At 37.4% G+C, this 22822-nt stretch overlaps 1 protein-coding gene across 1 annotated transcript in view; it reads left to right on the top strand.

The window, feature by feature from the left end:
• VAT1L (vesicle amine transport 1 like) overlaps positions 1-22822 on the top strand; it is a 120096-nt gene that overhangs the window by 17447 nt on the left and 79827 nt on the right. Inside the window, exon 3 of the mRNA XM_074203689.1 lies at positions 1170-1385. Coding sequence (XP_074059790.1) covers positions 1170-1385 — 216 coding nt within the window. The remainder of the gene's footprint in view (positions 1-1169; positions 1386-22822) is intronic.

The raw sequence follows: 22822 nt of genomic DNA on the forward strand, positions 1-22822 counted from the left end.
CATCCTCAGATTTTATGTATAGGTAAAATGAAGACTCAAGTGATGAAGTGAATTAATTAATTGACCATTAAATCATGATTCCAAATAAAATCTGAATAGTAATGTAAGGTTCTTCCCAGTATAAACTAGGTGTCAGAGTGTGAAATTGTGGGGAAGAGCAGAACGAGGTTCAAATCTTACTTCTGATACTTAGTACCTGTGTGAAGTTTGCTCATTTATAAAATGGGGCATAAGAATATTTGTAAGGCGTACTTCACAGGGTTGTAATGGGAATGGATAGAAGCACTTTTCAACCTAAAAAATTATGCTTATGTGTGTGTCAACACATATTTATACATCTATATATGCTAGCTATTGCCATCTAGCCATTTCAAAATCAATTTAAATACATTTTTGGATCTTGGAACAAGGAGCTAGCTTCCAGTTCCTCTACCTTTTCTATTTCTTCTCTCAGGGTCTCTCTCAGTTTCCCCTCCTATGAAATAAATAATAATAATAATAGATAATATTTATATAGTGCTTTATGATTTGAAAACAGTTTTACATATGTTATCTTGGACAACCTGGAATTCCACCATGGCTCCTGCCTCTTGATATTTGCCTGCTGTGTGACCTGTCCTAGACAGCTCTCATGGGAATGGAACTTGGTTAATCCATTCAGCTTGAGGCCTCTGCCCTGGAGGTGAGCTGTCCTAATTAGATGGTGAATGAAAAACTCACCTAACCCACTCTGCCTAGCTGTCTCCAGACCATACTTCACACCCCAATTCACCTGGGCCAACCACAAGAGAGAACATCTTACCAGTCATACCGGCCCCTTAGCCCCTTCACTGATTTCCAGTTTTTGCTGTGAGAAAAATTATTAGATTAATATTGCCACGTCATTCACATCACTTGTGATAGCCTGAACCAAGACTCTCTTTCTCTCCTATCAATATTATTGGGTAAGTCCTGTTTTTCCAACTTCAACATGAGAGTTGTGTCTTTCCAACTTGAAATCTTGTTCTCATCTATAAAAATTTGAATCCTAGAAGTTTCATGACTGCTATGTGGGGAGTGTCAGATGCCTTAGAACTGTAACAATTATTGTCTTCATTATGCAGCAGGGGAGAGCCAACGGGCCTCTTGGCTCCAGGGAGCCACTTCTTACCCTACATTGTTCCCCACAGATTGGAGACCGAGTCATGGCCTTTGTGAACTACAGTGCATGGGCGGAGGTTGTCTGCACACCAGTAGAGTTTGTCTACAGGATCCCAGATGACATGAGTTTCCCTGAGGCTGCTGCCTTCCCCATGAACTTTGTAACTGCCTACATGATGCTTTTTGAGGTTGCCAACCTGCGGGAAGGAATGTCAGTGCTGGTGCACTCTGCTGGAGGTGGTGTGGTGAGTAGATTTGTCATCTGGCCTCTGGGACTTGTCAGGGGAATCCTGGGGTGCTGGGGCCTTTTAAATCAAGGGGTCTAAGAACTGGATCCAGAGGTGGCCTCTCTGGCGGGGAGGGATTTGAGAGGTGGTTTCTCTCCGGTGTATTTTGGAGGTGGTCTCTTCATGTGAGAGGTTTCAGACTCTTTGGATGTGTGCACATCTCAGAATTTATGTCACTTTTGGTTTTGAATCTCAGTAATGATATCTGGTTCTATGGAAGCTCAGAGATTGTGTTTGAGTCTTAAAGGTAGTTTCTTGCAACAAAATCAATCAATTAATTGAAAACATCTGAAAATATGTGTAATGGTATTTCACTTGTGAACCTTTCATTTCTGTGAGGGAGTGAGATAGGACTGTCTTCTTTTATTCCTTCTTTGGAGCAGTGCTTGCTTTTTTGTGATTTTAAAATATTACCTATTGATTGTTTTGTAGTTTACATTGTTGTAGTCACCATATAATTTTATATATTTGTGTGTGTGTGTGTGTGTGTGCATATGTATGTTGTTTTCTTGGTTCTACTTCACTTTGCATCAGTTCATGTAAATCTTTCCAAATCTCTCTGTATTCATCATGTTCATGTACCACAATTTGTTTAGTCATTCCACAATCTGTGAACAATTATTTTGTCTTCAATTCTTTACCATTGCAAAAATGTGCTACAATCAATATTTTGGTGTATATGGAGACTTTCTTTTTCTCAAGGATCCTCCAGCAGTGGGATCCTAAAGTAAACTTCATGGACATTTTAATTTTCTTTCCATAAATTCAAATTGCTTTCCAAATGTTTGCACTTGTTTACAGCTCTACCAACAAAGCATTAGTATAGCTATTTGCCACCAGTGCCTCCAATATGAAATCTCATATCTATTATTATTTGTCAATTTGACCTCAACCAAACTGCTTCTTTCTTAGAGCAAGGTCTCACTTTCCTTATCTATAAAATTGGAATAGAAGTACTTGTACAAAAATGCTTTGTAAATGTTAAACTGCTCTTGGAACAAGCATTATTACCATTATTATTTCAAATAGGGAGTTAACTTAGAACTCATCTGTTTTTTGACTTGGGGAGGAGGGTTGAGCTAGAATTAGCAACTGTTGAAAAAAAAATGACAATGATGTAGCTCAAGAGATAAGATATATCCTATATGTGGCTGTCTTGAACAAAGTCATTTCCCAATAATGTCATTAATAGAGTATAACCAAAACCCCAGTAAAGCCACAAAACCCCAAGGTAATGCTTTTAAGTCATTACCCATTTATAACCTTGCTCTTGGAATTAAGTGCCTCTTGTAACTTCATTTCACCAATCAATTAACAGCCTATCCTCAGCTGAGGTGTTTCTTATTCCCTCTCCAGACTAGAAACTGAACAAAATCAAAAAATGACCTATTTAACCTAATTAAGACAGAGGATTCTTAATGAAGTTAAAGGAGAGCCTCTGATGTTCAAAGGACACCCAAATTTCTGTCAGGTTCCTGCCTAAGAAGGAGACAAGGGAGACCACTAGAAGAGTTCAATATAATTCTGGAGAAAACTTTAATGTAACTGAAAAGAGAAAAGGATAGGAAAATGTTAAAAGTACTTAACTAGTCATTTTGCATGGTTACACCCTACTAGATACTTAAGTCTTGGTTGTAGAATAGTTAGAATTGGAAGAGATAATAGAGCTTAAGATTGTTAGCTCTCTGGGAGATTTTAAAACAGAATATAGACTTGTCAGAACTGAGACAGAAATTAGGACAGAGATGGTCATACTATATATATAATATAAGTAGAAGATATGTCAGGGATTATGTGGCACAACTATCTTATTTTTCAGTTAAGTGATCTGGGGCCTAGGATTTGAATCTATGTCTTCTGTGAATCTCAATCTACTTTTTAGACATTTTATTTATTTATTTTATTTATCACTTCATGTAAAATTCATATATTTACCCACATGTTCAAATATAGTTCAGAAAATTATAACTAATGGTTGGATTTTTTATTTTAATCTGATTATTCTTTTGTTTGAATTATTTAATATCAATTTTATTTATTAATGACTGCAATGATAACAGTACATGGTACTTTCGAGTTTGCAAAGCATTTTGCACAATTTATCTCTTTTAATCATCACTACAACTTTATAAGGTATAGGTACTTTTGTTATTCCCATTTTATAGATGAGGTTGCCCGGGCTTGCAGAGCCAGTAAATGTCTTAGGGAAGATTTAACCTAAGATCTTCTTGATCCTTCTATTTAAATTACTTTAAAAGTTCCTGGCGGAACTGTATCATTAGTGTTAAACCTTACTTACCCAAACGTGTCTCTATTCTCTATCAGGACTAGAACATCATTCTTAGGTGATGTTTTTATATGTATATTTCAACAATTTTACAAAATCAAAATCTTTTGACTTTGGGATTAGTAAATTTTGAGAGATTAAATTTAAAAACTCGCAAATTTACCAAATTCTCCTTGAAAATAGGTTTTTTGCTTTATTTGTTTTTTTTTCCCCTTGGCCCTCTCCTGATTCACTTCCCTTGCGGTGACTCCTACCTTCACCTTTGGAGCAGAATTTTTTTTTTTTTAGCATTTTGCAAGGCAAATGGGGTTAAGTGGCTTGCCCAAGGCCACACAGCTAGGTAATTATTAAGTGTCTGAGACTGGATTTGAACCCAGGTACTCCTGACTCCAGGGCCGGTGCTTTATCCACTACGCCACCTAGCCGCCCCTTTGGACCAGAATTTAACATGCCCCTTGTGCACCTGTAGCACTGGCAGGAACACAAGCTGCTAAAATAAGATCCTTAGTCTTTTGTTCTTGGTGGTAGCACTCTGGTTTATTCGAATGGGACACCCTGGCACACCGCCTATTAGCTGCACTTATTCCTTTCAGTGGGGGTTCCTGAACAGGTCTTAATTGATTTATGTTGAGCTTCTTTGCTGCCTTTTCTCATGAATTGTCAAACCTTCTCTCCAGCTGCTTTTTGATGGGCAACTAGCACAATCCTGCCAAGCCCTAAAACAAATAGAGGCTGTTCCCAGAATTCAATTGCAAGCAAATTCCTTTCAAATTAATTCTAATTACCTCCTTTTTTTTCCCTTTCAGATATTCTCTGAATATTTCCTTTCTAAACTTGGAAGTTTAAGAAACTTTAGCTTGAAATAAGCAAAGCCTTCTAATAATTAGAACTATCTTAAAATGGAAAAGATTGGCTCTAGAAATGATGAGCTCCCTATCCCAATAGAGTTTCAGGCTTAATGATTGCTTCTTGGGGAAGCTTTATTTTTTGAGCTCTTGTCTAGGTCTTGGTCTCTGTAATTCATCTAGTCTAAGGCATTATTCTAAACTCTAAGGATAAAAAGACAAAAAGAAAGCAGTCTGTGCCCTTGAGAGGTTTACAATCTACTAGGAGACTGCAAGTGCAATTAAAGAGTATATCTAAGGTAATTTCAGGAGGCAGAAATTGCTAGCTCACGAGAGGATCAAAGAAGGCTTCAAACAGCAAGTGGTATCCGAGCTAACTCTTGAGGGAAGAAAGAAATCAGAGGGAGTTCATTCTAGAAAGGAAAGGATAACTTGCTCTGATAAAGTGAAGTGGGGCAGAGTTGGAAATGGAATGCTGTGTTTGGGAAATAATCAATGGTCCAATATGGCTGGATCACATAGATAATGTGAGTTATTTAATTTGAAATTACTTAGACCCCAGGTCTTTTTCCCCTATGAATATTTAATAAATAATGTCTTCCCTATTCGATATTTGTGTTTTCGGGCACACCGAATTAGTCCTAGAAATCTATTCCTGATGAGTATTCCTATGGCTTATAAGAAGTGGTCCATTTTACTGGAGATTCAGAAATGTTAGCATGCTTTCCAGTGCCCCCAGCCAAAGATATCTCTTAGAAGTACCATGTAGACTTGTCCTGGTCCAATATCAATTCTTTTAGCCTAAATCAAAGAGATGATTCCAGGCAGGGTTGAATGAAGAATCTTAGCCCTCCTCAAGCCTGCACACAAAAATGACAGTCCTGTTATGGTTGCTGAAAGGAAGAGATTTGGAAGAAGTTTAAATACCAGGGAGCTGATAGTAGAACTTCAACTCCCCAGCAGCATCTTCAGTACGAGAGATCTTTTGTTTGAAATTAGGACATGTATTTAGATGAATGATACTTGATTATTAAATTCTTTTCATTATGTGTGTTGCCTTTAGCACTGTAGTTCAAACCACTTAGAACTGAAAGCTCATGGAGGTATTCATTAAGATTATGGAAGAACGGGTCTGCTTCTGGGCTGCTTTGTCATCAGATGACTGCTTGATGAATAAACTATCTAAAGATTCACTTCAACCATCACCTCTTCCAAGATACCTCCCCTGGTTCCTGTAACTGCTGGTGCCATTCCCATGAAACGGGACCATGCTGATCAGGGGTTTACAACCAGGGGTGGGGAATTCAGAATGTATTCAGAGCCAGTTTTTAAGTTGAATCTGTATTCATTACATGTGCTCCCTCACTTTCTTCAGTTAACCAGTCGAAAAACATTAATTAAACATCTCTTATGTTCAAGTGCTGAGAATAGAGGAAAGAGTAAAAGACAATCTCTGTCCTCAGGGAGCTCATAGTTTGAAGAGGAAGACAGTGTATAACTATGTACAAACAAATTAGATGGTGGTTTCATTTGAAGCAGCCAACAGAGGAAAGATGCAGTCATCGGAACAATAACTTCAAACCTTAACTTTTAGTATTTGCTAGTTTCTAAAATATACATGCTCACACTGAAAATATAGCAATTAGCCCTCCTGAGTCAGTTGGAGTTGGCTCCAGAGCCTCATTTACTGTATCTGTTTTTATCTTGAATGTTCTGGTATATATGTGTTGTCTTCCCCATTAGAAATTCTGCTTCTGGAGGGCAGGGTCTGGTTTTCCTTTCTTTGGTATTCTGTGTTTGACAGTGCCTGGCTATCATAAGTCTTTTAATAAATACTTGTTGATGGATTTGCACATTATTACAGTAAGAAAACAGCAGTAAAGACCCATCTAAGAGAGAATAATAGAACAAAGCAAGGAGAGAGACCTTACATAGTAGAACTTCAATCCGGAATAGTTAACTGCCTTTGACTTCTCCACCTGGGATGCCCATCATCCTTGCTGTTACTCAAATGTGAGGCTCAGTCACTGCTTTGACCCCAGCCCAGAAACACTTTTTCTCCTTATGTCCACCACTCGGGGTCTTCCCTCTGAGACTGCCTCACTTTAGCCTGTAAATATCTTGTTTTCATGTTGTTTCCCCCAATAGACAGGGAACTCCTTGAAAGTTTTGGTTTTTGGTTTGGTTTTTTTTTGGGGGGGGTTGGGAGGAGTTTATATCCTCAGGGTTTAGTGCAGTGTCTGGCAAATAGTAGGACTTTAAAATGAGAGACCATTGACTAAAACACTATATTTAGTAATGTAGGCATGCATAAACAGCCCCCCCCATATATTTACAGCCTTATACTCGTCCCTAGTATTTATTTCTCTATTTCTGCCTTTCATAATTCCTGTCTTACTTTGGGATTTATAACTCATCGATGACCTTTTCTCTCTTCCAACTATTATGTTCCTTCACTCCTTTGATTTCCTTTTTTTGTTGTTGTTTAGTTGTTTTAGTTATTTCAATGTCTCATGATACCATATGGGATTTTCTTGGCAAAAATACTAGTGTGGTTTGCCTTTTTCCTCTCCAGCTCACTTTGCAGATGAGGAAACTGAAGCAAACAAGATTTAAGTGACTTTTCCCAGGGTCACACTGATAGTAAATGTCCTAAGTCAGATTTGAATTCTAGAAGATCAATCTTTCTGACTCTAAACTTCCCTCCCTTGTTCTTACTTATCTCTATATATTTTATACTCCTCCAGGAATATGTAAGCATTTGAAGTCAGGGACTGCTTTGGTTTTACTTTTTTATGTCTGTGCAGCACAATGCCTAGCATAGAATAGAAATAACTATGGAATTGAATGGAATGACTGAACTGGAAAGATTCTAAGAAAATAGTATGTCCAAGCTGGAAGAGAATTCATCTTACCAAGAAGAAAACTGAGACTCAGAGAGGAAGAAATAACACCTTCCCAGGATCATAAAAAGAGATAGTATATGGATTTGAATATATCAGGTAACCTTCAAATTTTGATGAATTAAATGCAATTAAAATCCATGAAACCATCTGTTTGTAGAGGTATTTGGTTGAAAGAAAAGTACATGATATATAGTTCAAGTGAAGTTAATATTTCTGTGGTGATCTAGAGTGTAATTCTTTAAAGGATTAATATACTGAATCAATCCCAGAAAGCTGTTCCTGATGAGTACTCCCGTGTTTTATAAGAAATGGTCCATTATATTGGTGATTCATGTAAAGTCATTAATACCCCCTAAATTTTATAAAGTTATAGGATTGTGAGATGTTAAGGGGCCTCCGAAGCAATCTAGTCCAATTTGTTCCTGAATAGGAATTTCTTCATTAGCCTGCCAGAGATTCAGTCATCCATTCTCTATTTGAAGATTTCCATTAAAGGGGAACTCACCATCCCATTTCACTTATGGACAGCTCAATAAGCAGAAGTGCTGCTTATATTGAACTGGAATCTTTCTCCTTCCATGTTCCACCCATCATCACTCTTAGTTTTTCCCTCTAGGGTGAAGTAAAACTGTTTGATAGCGCTTTAAATTCATGAAGACAGAGATCCTGTTCACTCTAAATCTTCTCTTCTCCAAGCCACACACCCCCAGTTCCTTCAGCATATCATAGTGTTCCACACTATTGATCTCCTTCTTGCAAGACCAGTTCTGGTCATGTCCTTTACTTGGTCTACTTTTCTTCTATTCATGTCCTCTAGGATTACATTAAAATTTTTGACTGTTGTATGACAGTATTGAGTTATTTAATTTAAAATCACTGAGACCCCAGGTTTTTTCTCAGCCAATAGTCAATAAACAATGTCTTCCCCATTCCATTTTTGAACATTAGATTTTTTAAAAACATTTTAAATCTTTTAAGAATTTTTTTCACCATTTTGCTTCCCAATAATTTCCCACACAAAAATTACACTCCATTATAAAAAAACAAAACAAAACTGAGAGAAGTGAATTGATTTACCCAGGACCACAAAGCTAGTAGGTATCTGAGGTTAGGATTCAAATTCAGATCATCCTAATTCCCAAATCCATCCACTTTCCATCTAGGTGCCTCTCAGAATTACCCCTATTAAAATATGATTGAGATCCTTGCCCACTACTTCTCACTAATCTATCCCATCTCTAGCAAGAAGGAAGTATGTTTCTTCATCCAAATGAGTATCTGTAGCCAAGAGTTGGGCATTGCTTTTAATCTGAATTCCATTGTCTTTTAATGTTTTTGTTATTTGCATTATCATTGTCTGTATTTTCCTTCTAATTCTACTTTCTTTATTCAGTGTCAGTTTACCCAAGTTTTGTATAAAGTACTACCCTTTCTGATGGGTATTTTTCTGTTTACTGAAAGGGGCAGAAAGGTAACATTTATGTGAGAAACACAGAGAAAAGTAGCTTGAGAAGAAATGTCCCCTGTTCTATAAGGACTTAATTGAAAGCATTTCCTCTCTGACAAGAGATACCCCCTGTCCTAGAAGGACTTAATTGAAAGCATTCCCTCTGTGACAGATGACTATAGGGCATTATTTCTCAGTAGGTAACATGGCTTTTTTTTAGGACATGGACATTTGTTGCTAGAAAACTGAATCAAAGAACTGTAGACAACTTGGAGAAATTATATAATGATTATTTCTTTCATATGTGACAAATCTGAATTTGGGATTTATCAACCTATAATGTTTCCCTCCAGGTCACTTAGCTTCCATGGATTTTAATGTCTCCATCTATTAAATAAAGGGCTTAAATTATGTGAACTTTGAAACTCCTTCCAGGTTTAGATCTGTGAAACTGTGGAGGTGGCTAGGTGGCTTAGTGGATAAAGCACTGGCCCTGGAGTCAGGAGTACCTGGGTTCAAATCCAGTCTCAGACACTTATTAATTACCTAGCAGTGTGGCCTTGGGCAAGCCACTTAACCCCTTTTGCCTTGCAAAAAAAAACTAAAAAAAAAAAAGAAACTGTGATCTTTTGATTTATAATTGTAATAATAGTTAGCATTTGTATAGGCTGGGCTTTAAAGTTTTGCAAAGCACTTCATAGATGTTATCTCATTACATCTTCATAATAATCCTGAAAGGTCAGTGCTAGTATTATCCACATTTTTAAAAATGAGGAAACTGAACCTGAGAGAAGTGAATTGACTTACCTGGATCACACAGCTAGTAGATATCTGAGTTGGAATTCAAATTCAGATCATCTTAATTCCAAGTCCATCTACTTTGCTATCTAGGTGCCTCTCAGAATTACCCTTATTAAATGTTTTATTGTTGGCACCTTCTGAGTGAATTTTTTTTTCCTGTTATTCCATGCATTGTCACCAAGCAAAACAGTATAGAGAGAGAAAAGAGAAGAGAGCTCTGAACAGAGCTTTCAGGAGACATTTGTGACTTAGATGAAGATCCTTCTTAAAGGAACTGATAAGTAGGGCAAGAATCAAGAGAGAGTAGAAGAGTGACATGAAGAATAAAAAGAGAGGAGTGAGTATCCAGAAGTGGACAATTAACCCTGGCAAAGGCTGCAGAGAGGACAAGAAATATGAGGATTGAGAAAAAAAACCATTTGATTTGGTGATTAAGAGATCATTTGTAACATTAGAGAGAACTGTTTCTGTTGACTGATGTTAAAAGCCAGACCACAGAGAATTAAGGAAAAGAGTAAAAGGAAAGCAAGTGGAAGAATCCATTGTAGATGCCCTTTTCCAGGAAATCATAGATGAGGAACAATAGTAGGATGAAAGGATCAAGTGAAGGTTTTTACAATAGGGAAGCAACCAGTAGACAAGGAGACATTGAAGGATGAGAGGAGGAATGCTAGCTGGAGAAAACAGGATGAAATGGAATCCTCTTTGCATGTAAAAGCTTTTGTCTTGGCAAGAACCACCTCTTCATGTGAGACGGGAATAAAGAAAGATCTCCAGGGAAGGTGTGTGAGAGGAGCAAGGAAAGAGATAGCAATGGTGGGAGGGGCAGCTTGGTGGCACAGTGGATAGAGCACAGGCCCTGGAGTCAGGAGGATCCCTATTCAAATGTGGCCTCAGACACTTAATAATTGCCTAGCTGTTCGACCTTGGGCAAGTCACTTAATTCCATTCCCTAGAATAAATAAAAAATAAATTTAAAGAAAGAGAGAGAGAGAGAGAGAGAGAGCAATGGAAGGTCTGTGAGGCAGGGGCAAAGAAAGAGATTACAGTGGAAGGTATGTGAGTGGTGTTCCTTGGGGGCAGGAGGGGAGAAGAGAGAACCAAATGTCCCCACTTCTGGCTCATCAGCCTGACCTTACCAAAATGTGCTTACATGAAGCCTGCCTGGTCAGCACCTCCATTCCTGGGCCCAGCAGCTGGGGACTGGAGGAATGAAAACTACTAAAAAATTAAACAGAATGAAACCTCTCTGTCACACCCCTCATTAATAATAGAGGGAACCATACATTAGTGTCATGGATTTAGGGAGATATTTACTGGGCTTGTGATGTAAAGAGTAATGAGCTATGTTTTAGTTGCTGACTGAGAAAATCAGCTCAGTTCCTTTTAAATGTCAGACTTTTCTAAGCATTTTAATTACACTGCTCTCTGCCCCACCCAAGTGACAGACAGACCTGCAGTCAAGTCAACCATTTATTTTTTCATTTTTAAAGACTATGAGAATCATGCTATTCCCTAGGCTTAAGAAAGTTTTCTGGACATATAGGGTATCTATAAAACCTTTATGGAATTTTACCTTGATTTTTCTTTTGTCCAAGGCTTTCAGTAATGATTATCTATAGGTTTACTTTCTTTTCACTTCTTGTTTTCTGTCTTACAGGTTTTTTTCTTTATAGAATGCCTCTCTTCCCCCATTGAAACCCCTTGTAACCAATTGCTAAGCAAAAACCATGAATATGGTAGCCTTCAGTGACATAAGCAACATTCTGCTCCCATAGCTGCCATCAGGAGGGAGGGATCTTTCATTATCTAATCTCCAGAATTATTATTGACTTTCAATTATTCTGCATCTGAATTCCTTTTAGTGATTTAAAAAAAAATTGTAGTTTTGTCTATTATTTTCCTAGTTCTGCTACTTTCCTCATCATCACCTCACAGAAATCTTTCTATGTTTCTTTGAATTCCTCATGGCCATAATTTCTTACTGGATGACAATCTTCTATTAAATTCCTATTCTGCAGTTTATTCCACCATTCTAGAGGTAGCTTGGTAGGAGGGGTAGAGTGCTGAACCTGGAATCAGGATGACTTATCTTCTTGAGTTCAAATCTGACCTCAGACCCTTATTAGCTGTGTGAACCTAGGCAAGTCACTTAATCCTGTTTGTCTCAGTTCCCCATCTGTAAAATGAGTAGGAAAGCAAATGGCAAAATATTTCAGTATCTTTGCCAGAAAAACCCTAATTGGAATCACAAAGAGCCAGACACAACTGAAACAACCCAATTGAGTGTGTGTGTGTGTGTGTGTGTGTGTGTGTACACTTGTATGCTGTAGGGAGAGAATGAGGTGGGGAAAACCATGAAAGACCTCATTTAAGATGTGAGCTTGGTCTGAGCCTTAAAGGAAACCAGGGATTCCAAAAAGTTAAGATGGGAAGGAAAAGAATTCTAGGCATGAGGGACAGTAAATACAAAGTCAACAGAGATGAGAGATGGAGCATCATATATGAGGAACAGCAGGTAAGGCCAGTATAACTGACTCATAAAATATGAGATGAAGGGTAAGATGTCAGAACACTCAAAAGATAGAAAGAGTCCAGGTTATAAAGTGCTTTAAATGCCAATGCTGTTTGTGTTGATTCTAAAAGCAATAGGGAACCATTTAAGTTTATTGAGTTGGGGGATAGCATGGACATACCAGCACTTTAAGAAAATTGGACTTGGGAGATTTTTGAGTCAGGGAAACCAATTTAGAGGCTAGTACAATAGCCCAAGTGAGAACTGATTAAGACCTAAACTCAGAGAGTGGTTGTATGATGGCAGAGAAAAACCCAAGGTGCAAAAGATGTTATGGAAATAGAAATAACAAGATTTGGCAACTGGTTTGATTTGATTTGAGGGCTAAATTGAAGATGACTAGAAACTGGAAGGATTATGATGCCCTAGGACAGAAATTGGGAAGTTTAAAAGTAAGATGGGTTTATTGGGAAATATGAGGGGTTTTTTTACTTGAAAATGCTGCATATATGTCACCTGTTATTAATTCTAAATTGTGCATTATATATTGAGCAACTTTTTTTTTTAGGGTTTTTTTTTTTTTGCAAGGCAAACAGGGTTAAGTGGCTTGCCCAAGGCCACATAGCTAGGTAATTATTAAGTGTCTGAGACTGGATTTGAACCCAGGTACTCCTGACTCCAGGGCCGGTGCTTTATCCACTACGCCACCTAGCTGCCCCTATATTGAGCAACTTTAATAATTTTCTTAGCATGTACTATGGCAGCAGAATGGAGTCTCTGTAGAGAAATTCCAAAGATCCTAGAAAATATTATGTCTGGCTCCAACCTGTTAAGATGACTGCTATAGAGACTGAACTTAGGGAGATGCATTCTACTTTGGCATCTTAATTCTTATGGAGTCTTTATTCAGTTTCTATTATTGACTTGCCTGCCTTCTTCCCACCAGAGGAAGACTTGGATCAATGAGGGGTAGCATAGTGTAGTAGAAAAAGCATTGGATTTGGAGTCAAAAGATTTGACTTGGATTCTCAACTCTACCAACTTGTTTTTTTAAAGAAAGATTTTATTTATTTTGAATTTTATCATTTTCCCTCTAATCTTGCTTTCCTCCCCCCCACCTCCCACAGAAGGCAGTCTGTTAGTCTTTACATTGTTTTCATGTGATACATTGATCTAAGTTGAATGTGATGACAGAGAAATGATATCCTTAAGGAAGAAACATAAAGTATAAGAGATAGCAAAATTACATGATAAGATAAGGTGTTCTTTTTTTAAATTAAAGATAATGGTCTTTGGTCTTTGTTCAAACTCCACAATTCTTTCTCTGGATACAGATGATATTCTCCATTGCAGATACCCCAGAATTGTGCCTGATTGTTGCACTGATGAAATGAGCAAGTCCATTAAGGTTTACCATCACCCTCATGTTACTGTTAGTTGTACAATGTTCTTCTGGTTCTTCTGACACTTTTTTAATCATGTTACCCGTGGGTAAACTAGTTATCTATGGATATCTCCCTTACATTAATGGGAACCCCTTGAGAGCAGCGACTAGTCCTTATTCATATTTTCATATTTGTCAGCTCTGAGCAGAGAATAGATGTTTAACAAATGTTTGTTCAACAGAATTGAACTGTTATAAACAAACTTCTAGTTTCCTTATATTAAAAAATCTTTGAGTTTCCCTTTCTGCATAATGTCATCAACTTTTAGACCCTATCATATTGTAAAGAAGGAATGTATTTATTCATACTTCAGCAAATGATGAGTCCTTTTCATAGACAAATACGATCTATGAATTTGAGATGGAACAGCTTCCTTTAAGCCTTTGAGAATGTAGATTATGCATTGAGTGGCTTAATTAGAGCATAAAATCTTGTTACAATTAAATCACAGAAATTTAGAGCCCCAAAGGACTTCAGAGGACATCTAGCCCAATTTAAGCATATAGTTCCCTCTACGGTAACCCCAGCAAATGATAATCTAACTTCTGCTTAGAGATTTACTGCTTTTTGGGGGGGCAGTCCAATTCACTTTGAAGTATCTCTGGTTATTAGAACTATATCTTTACATTAAGCCCTAATCTGCCTTTCTCCAATTGCTACTCATTGCCCATCAGAGCTAAAGCAGAAAAGTCTAATCCTTCTTCTGCAACAGTCCTTCAGTCTTTGAAGATAGCAGTCATTCCATCCCCAGATCTCCAGTATTCTCTTCTTTTGGCTAAGCCTTTCCAGTTTCTTCAGCTAGTCCTCACAGAGCATAGCAGCCTGTTTAGCTGTTTGAACTTCCTTTGAATGTGCACCATCTTGTACAATGTTTCTTCTGAAAGAGAAATAATCATAGCTCACATCTTTATAATGCTTTAACTTTTATGTTGTTCGGTCATTTTTCAATGTCTGACTCTTGTGACCACATTTGAGGCTTTCTTGACAAAGGTATTAGAGTGGCTTGCTATTTCCTTCTCTGGCTCATTTTACAGATGAGGAAACTGAGGCAAACAGGGTAAGTGGCTTGCTCAGAGTTATACAACTAAGTGTCTGAGAGCAGATTTGAATTCTATCTAGTTGTCTAGCTTACAAAACATTTTCATCAGGGCGGCTAGGTGGTGCAGTGGATGGAGCACCAGCCCTGGAGTCAGGAGTACCTGAGTTCAAGTCTGGCCTCAGACACTTAATAATTACCTAGCTGTGTGGCCTTGGGCAAGCCACTTAACCCCATTGTCTTACAAAAATAAAAAAAAACATTTTCATTATGACAATCCTTTGAGGTATATGATGCAAATATTATCACCATTTTATGGACTGATAGTCAAGGCAACAAGAATTTGTTAAATGTTTGCCATCTACCACACATTGTGCTAGTGTTCAGCACTGGGGGATCATAATAATGTTCTTCATTCTTGAAAAAGACCATGGCATCAGGGAGGCGATGTCATGGCATGCATGTGAATTGGATTTGAGTGAGTGAGGGCTATGCTAAGTCACCAGCCTCACTGTCTCCTCCACAGCCATCTGGGTCCAGTGGCCAAAGATGAATCAAGCCAACTGAAGTTGGTCCTGGATGTGAGGTAATCAGAGTTAAGTGACTTGCCCAAGGTCACACACCTAGTAAATGTCTGAGACTGGATTGGAACTCCCATCTTCCTGCCTCTGAGACCAATGCTCCATCCACTGCACCACCTAGCACTGGGATCACAAAGACAAAAAGCAGCCCCTGCTCTCAAGGAGCTCCCAGTCTAATGAGGGCGGAGAGAATCTTAGTAGGGAGGCACTGGCATTAAGGAAACCAGGAAAAAGCTCGTCTGGGCCCTGAGGGTAGTCCAGGGAAGCCAGACAATAGAAACTTACAGGGATGTAGTGGCCTCCCTAGGGTCACCCAGCAAGGAAAATTAGAATCAGGATTTAAATGCAGATTTTTCCAACTTCCTGGGTTAGACAACTTCTCTGTAGCTCTTACTCACTAGCTGAAGGAAGGAAATAAGCATTGCTCTATGGTCTGTTTTGTGACAGTCATTGTCCTAGTGCTTTTCAGATAGTGTTTCATCTGATCCTCACAAATAGAGAGATGCTATCATTCTCATTTTACATTTTAGGAAACTAAGGCAAATAGTTATGTGACTTATCTAGGGTCACACAATTAGTAAGTATCCAAGGTCTAATTTGAAATTGTGACTCCCTGGCTTATGGTTTAGAAATCTATCTTTCCCACCACCAAGTTATATTCTGTATAAGAAAGAATTTTTAAAAAGGGAGAAAATGTTCAACAGAATAACCAATATACCAACTAAATTTGACATTACAGGTCTTGTTCTACACCCATTTCTCCCACTTGTGCAAATAAGGGAGGAGATAAGTTTTTACAGTTTTTCTTTGGGGCCAAGTTTGGTAGTTAGAATTTTGCAGCATTCAATTTCCATTTATATTGTTGTAGCTAACATGTGTGTTTTCCTGGTTCTGCTTACTTTATTTTGTGGAAATTCTTGAGAACAGGAATTGTGTTTGTCATATCTCCAGTCCTTAAGACAGCATCTGGCACCTAGCAATTGCTCAGTAAATGTGTTTTCATTCATTACATTCACAACTTACTTAGCTATTCCCCAATCACTGGAAATGTATTTTGCTTCCAGATCTTTGCTACTGCAAAAAGTACTGCTCTGAGTATTTTGGTACATTTGGAACAGACAGTTCCTTTTAACATTGACCTTCCCTAAGTCATTTTCATACAAACTGCTTCCTGATCACACAAATAGTCAACAGTAAATAGTTTTAGTAGGAGTGTTGCTCAACAGGCAAACCCAGAAAGGGGAGTCAAAACCCAAGCTAATGTTTTGTACAATTTGGGATCCCCTATCACTGCAGAGATGGGGAACATTTTTTCTGCCAAGGGCCATTTGAGTATTTATAACATCATTCACAAACCACACAAAATTATCAACTTAAAAATTAGCCTGCTATATTTGATCAAACATTTAATTAATTCATCCCTAAAAATTTGACTAAATTTATTGAATTTTGAGTCCCACCTGCAATTACCATGGCAGCACCAGACCAAATGATTTTACAGGCTGTATATAGTCCATGAGCTGGCTGTTCCCTGCCCCTGATTTGGAGGTTTAGCTAGCTTTGTTAAATTAGTGTATTTTTTTTTTCTTGCTGGAGATACTGCAGTTGAAACTCTAACTTGGGGATGGGGAAGCAAAAAGAACAATTGATCATTACAAAACTCTGAAAAGTTCTGATGTGTAATCATCACAATATCCTCTGTAAATAAGAGCATCTGGAAGACCTTGCTCCATAGGAATCGCACTTCCATTTTGACTGTGTTGTACCTTTGCCATGACTTAGCAAGCATACATCTCCTGTTTTATGTTTTTCTTAAGTCATAATCAGAGGGTTAATGAAATAAATATTGCTTTTATGAAATCTTTCAAAGTACCATATTTATTGTTGACATATGTATGAAAAGCAACATGTTGGGAAAACCTGTAAGATTTGTTTTGCTCTAATGAATCACATAATTTTTAGTCATAATTTTATAGTCAAACGCAGAGGGATTTCATATTTTGTAAATACCTTGTAATCAAACCTTGTGTTTGTAAAAGATGTGGTCAACTTTGGAATATTAGATATGAAAGTCTTCCTATGCCTTTCTTATACCATGACCAAAGATATCATAGGTTGTGCTCATAAAATTTTTACTTACATGGGAAAGTAGGTATAAAAGTTAGCCATTAATATTTTCAGTCACATTTTTTGGGTGTAATAAAGCTTAGATTTTTTTCATACTTTTAGATTGTTCTCTTTCAGAAGTCTGGAAAGTACATCTCTCGATGCCTCAAATATTGTGTCACTTCTAGCATGAATTGCCTGTATCTAGTTTGGCTGTTTTCCCCATCTTTGCTTTCATATGTGTCCATTCCCTTACAAATTCTTGCTAACTTGACTCAGCCCATTGGTAACTGTAAAATTAGACTCTAAATTATGATGGGTCCATCATCCTTGATGTTCAAAAGAATTTCTTATAAAAATTTTTGCATATCTTTTTGTTGTTAATACTGCTTCCACTTTCATCTTGAAATGCCCTGGGCATGATTTTACTTACTTAGGTTTCTCAGTAAACTTTTATCAAACTTGTGACTCTACTATTCTATGAGGCAATACTTCCATCATATTTCTTTTATAAATGAGTTTATATTCTAAAACCAGTGTTACTCTTGGTTGCTATTAGCTCACCTTGGCAAGGATAGTATTTACTATTTGAACCATTCCTAGGATCTTTTGAATTCTTCAGTATTGCAACTGATTTGCAGCAGTAATTTAAAAAAAAATTTATAACTAGTATCAATTTCTGACCTCCAGTTAAATCATTTTTTTGTTTCAATAAGTTATTTACATAGGTCATAGTAGAGTTATATATTCTAATTACATAACTACTTCCCCCTTTTAATTTTTATTAATTTTGATCTTTAACAAGCCAGTGATATGATAGTGTATAGATGATTTAGTAATTATCCATACAAAAGTAATGTCATTTCTTGCCAGCTAAAATATAATTAATTTCATTTGTATGATTAGTCTTCACCATGTCTAGTGCCTCTTGAATTCTTTTTCAAAGACAAAAATCTTGATGTATGGACATGAAACATTTCTGTAGTATTTAGTTCTTTGCCTTTTCTCATTTCTGACTCCTAAACTATATTTTCCAACATTTTTTCCCAAACATTTTTATTGTCTCCTGCTCATGCTCATCTTTGCATTGAAATACCTGAGTAGGGGCAGCTAGGTGGTCAGTGCATAGAGCACTGGCCTTGGAGTCAGGAGGACCTGAGTTCAAATCTATCCTCAGACTTATTGCTTACTTAATAGTGTGAACTTGGACAAATCATTTAACCCTGTTGTCTTGCAAAAACCAAAAAAAAAAAAATAACAATATATCAAAGTATATGTTGCTTTAATTTGGAAGGTCTTTCCAAGTTTTTCTTTATTTTTCCTATGGCCTTATTTACTGCAGCTGGTGTTAAGTGTATTAGCTTATATCATCTCCCTTATTTGCCAATCTAAGAAAAACCTGTGATCCCCTTTTCCATTTTGCTCCAACTTATTTTATTTTCTGGTTTTGTTTATAGTGTCAAGTGTAGATCTACTTGTTGGTCCCTGGTCAGGGGTCTCACATTTAGAGTACCAATAACTAAAACAATTTTAAGAAATGGTCTCAAAGCTATGTTATTCTTAGCACCTCTTTTCCCTTTTCTGCCATGCTTCCACTGCTTCTGAAGAAGCAGAAGGGGGACTACAATTGCACCAAGAATTATTTTATATTTTTGTTTCACGTATTGCTATGAATAAGAAATTCATCTCTAAGTGGTCAGGATACTGGCAATGAGCCTCTCTCCATTCTTAGCTGGGCTGCTCCATGGGGAAAAAACACTCTAATTGAGTCAGTATGGTAGAATCTGCCAGAGTTTTCCCTCCCTTGACATAGCCTTTTAGGGTTTCATCTTTATACTATGATGAGGCATCAAAGTGGGACATGGCTAGTTAATAAAGGAATCACAAATGACCGACTGAATTATTGGATGTTCTTTTTTTTTCCAGATTGTCTAGACCCAAGCTCAATCTGTATTTCAGCCAACTGCTCTAATAACCCATATGCTCATGTTTACTTCTCTATGGATCCATATGGTTGTACAAGCTTTAAAAGTATAATATCTGATTCATAGACCATGGGGAATTCCAAATAAGGCAGCCAGTGACAGTGATAAAGAAATAAGATATTCCTCAGAGCCGTTCAAAATAATCCAAAGGATGGAACTTAAGTAAAAGTGGAAGGAGCAAGGGAATGAGGAGTCTGAGTTTCAGTAGAACTCTATCTCATCAGGTCATCCTGACCAAGTCATTTCCCCTCTAAGAGCCTCAGTTTCCTTATCAAATAAATTAAGATGAACGAACTAGGTAGTTTCTTATAGTTCTAATATTCAGTATTCTTTTAGCACCAACATTTTATGCTCTAACTTCCCTTCCAACTTCAATGGCATATGGTCCATTCTAGCTTCCAGTCCTTCCAGCTCTTAGAACTATTAATATATGATTCTTTAATGCATCTGCACACCCCCATGGTCAAGAGAATATGGAGGGAAAGAATGATGAAAGGGTTTTTTCTCCCCACTACTCAATGTAAACTATTCCCATCTCCTGAGCTTCAAATGAACAGTTAATCTCAATTTTTATATCAAAGGCATTTAAAATTTTTCAACAAAGACACCAGTGAGCACAAAGTATTTGCTTTTCAGAAATCAAGCAAAAACTCCAACAAAGAATTCATTAAGAAGACCAAAAATGTTAATATTTTAAGCCAAGACTGTGCTTGTTCTGTTCTGTAAAATTACCACATGGTTAGCAGTATGAATGTTCATTCCTGAGCTTTGTGTTAATAGAATCATACTCTTTAAGTGGGAAAGGACCTCAGGTCATTTCCAGGGTATTAGTTCCCCTCTAACAAGCACAACAGATAGGCTAATTGCCTTATGCTGTTGAATCATTTTCCATGACCTTTCCCTAGAAGGCCATATGGACACCCAGTCCCTTCCTGCTTCATTCATCCCATGATTCTTCTCAGAGAGGGGGGCATTTTTAGCCAACCCTTCTATGTAGGGTATACCCCTTCTTGAGACTTGCTTGTATTCAGATCTTAGTTTCTGACACTTCTTGCTGGCTGACCTTTGGCAAATCATTTGACTTTTACAGGTCTCAGTTTTCTTCTTTGTAAAATGGTGATGGTACTTGTCTTCATAAGATCTTTTTGAGGATCAAGTGAGATGAGGTCTATGTATGTCTGTGATGTGCTTTGCAAAATTTGAAACACTGTGTACCTGAGAACTGTTTTAAAAATTACTATCTTTTGACTCTCTTCACCTCATCTTTCAGTAAGCCCTCTACTATACTTTCCTAATTCAACATCTCCTTTAGGACTAGATGGAGATTTCACTGGCCTTAATAGCTCTTCTGAAATTACCAGCTTTCTATAAACTAGCAGTTCTCAGAGCCACCTCACTGGACCTGTTTTGCCTGGATCAGTCAACAGTGATTTATTAAGAGACTCCTATGTGCCAGGCTCAGTGATGCTTCATAGAAGACTTAGGGAGGGGGTATGATCCTATCTTCAAGTTTTGGGTGTCTGTTATGGGAAAGAATGGTAAACTTTTTCTGCTTACCTCTAGGGAACAAAACTGGAAGCAAGATATAGAAATTCAAGAGGGGCAGATGTAGGCTGTTGATAGAAAGGTCCAGCAACAGAATGAACCAATTTGAGAGGTTATTGGTGGAGTTCTAGGAGAGGTTCAATGACCACTTGTTAATCAGTTGTTTGGGATTCTTGCTTCAGATGAAGGTGGAATGAGATAGTCTCTTATGTTCCCTTGAATTCAGGAGCTATAATTCCATCAGTGATCATTTTTTATTTGTCTTTCTTGAAATTTATTTTTTAATCAGAAATTTTCCCAAGGCACCTCCTGTTTTGTCATACAGGATTTCCCCACTATCCAGTCCCTTCTTCATATCTGCCTTTGAAAATCTTTTCCTTACAGCCTAAGTGATATCAGTTTGTTTCCCAACCTGTAAGTCCAATATTTCTGTCACTTAGGCTCTGCAGTCCTGGGAAGCAATTTTAATAAGCCAAGCCATTTTGCTGCATTAGGAAAACTGTTTCCCATTATGACAAGAGCCATTTGGACAGAAAGAAAATTTGTATAAATAGGACCAAAGGATTTAGAGCTGGAAGGTTGCTTAGAAAGCATTTGGTCCAAAAATTGCCTTTTTTACCAAGGAGGGAACAGATGGTAGAGAAGATAAGATATTTATCTAAGTTTGCTAAGATGTGACATTTGAATCCAGGTCTTCTGAAAGTGAATCTACTTTGCTTTATTTTTTTGCCTTCTATTTGAAAAACAAAATTTTAGAAGTAGTAACCAATGCTAGAATTCTCAAAAATGGAGAAAAATGTGGATAAAGAAATCTAAGAATTCTTTTACACACAGATAGACACACAGACACATAGATGGACAGACAGAAGGAGACAGATAGACAGACTTAGTAGCTAAGAGACTTTAGAGTGCTAAAAACTGATTCCCTCTTAAGCCACATAAGTATTAACCTTGAAGGAAGTGATAGTTCTGTTTTAGTCGGTGGAAATAATGCTATACAAACAAACTTTATGCTGGACAAATTGGGGAGATGGTCAGGACTTATCATAGGAAATAGCAATTTACCTAGAACTTGAAAGAATCTAGGATAAGGCAGAGATTAAGGTGGGGATAGTATTCCAGGCATAAGAAACAATCAGTGAAAATGCTAAATCTGGAGATGGAATATTTGATTTGAGAAACAGCAAGGAAGCCAGTGTCACTAAACCACAGAGCATGCTGGAGGTGGGGAGTTCATAAGGCATAAAAAGACTTGAAAGACAGAAGGCTGTGAATGGTCTTAATTACCAAACAGAATTTTATATTTGATCCTAAAGGTGATAGGGAGCCACTTGAATATATGGAATGAGAAGTGATGTGGCCAGCTCTGTGTTTTAAGAAGATTAGACATTTGAGTAGAAGATAGAATGAAATGAAGAAATATCTGAGAGAAAAACCAACCAGCAGGCTAATGCAATAGGGCTTGTACCAGAGTGGCAGCAGCACCAGAGGAGAGGAGATATGTAGATAAAGATATGAATATTCATATAGATATGGGGGATGAAATGCTTCACAACTTTGCTGTATTTGGCACCAATCAGACACATATTCTTAAATTTTAAGAAAGATACTGAAAAGCAGGAGAATGTCCAGAAGATAGTGAACAGAATGATGAGAAAACTGGGAAACCATGTCTTGGGGGCATTGGTTGAAAGAATTGGGAAAGTTTTGACTAGAAAGGAGTAGAATTAGGTGAGACATGATTTATGTCTCCAAGTATCTTAAGGGTTATAATGTAAAAGAAGGGGTTATAATTGTTTAGTTTTGCCCCCAGAGGGTAAAAAAACTTAGAGCAGTAGATAAGTTTTGTGAAAATAGATTTTGAAATGATAAAAGACATTTGTAGAATTGTCCAAT

The sequence above is a fragment of the Macrotis lagotis genome, chromosome 1 (genome assembly GCF_037893015.1).
Source record: "Macrotis lagotis isolate mMagLag1 chromosome 1, bilby.v1.9.chrom.fasta, whole genome shotgun sequence".
NCBI lineage: Eukaryota > Metazoa > Chordata > Mammalia > Peramelemorphia > Peramelidae > Macrotis > Macrotis lagotis.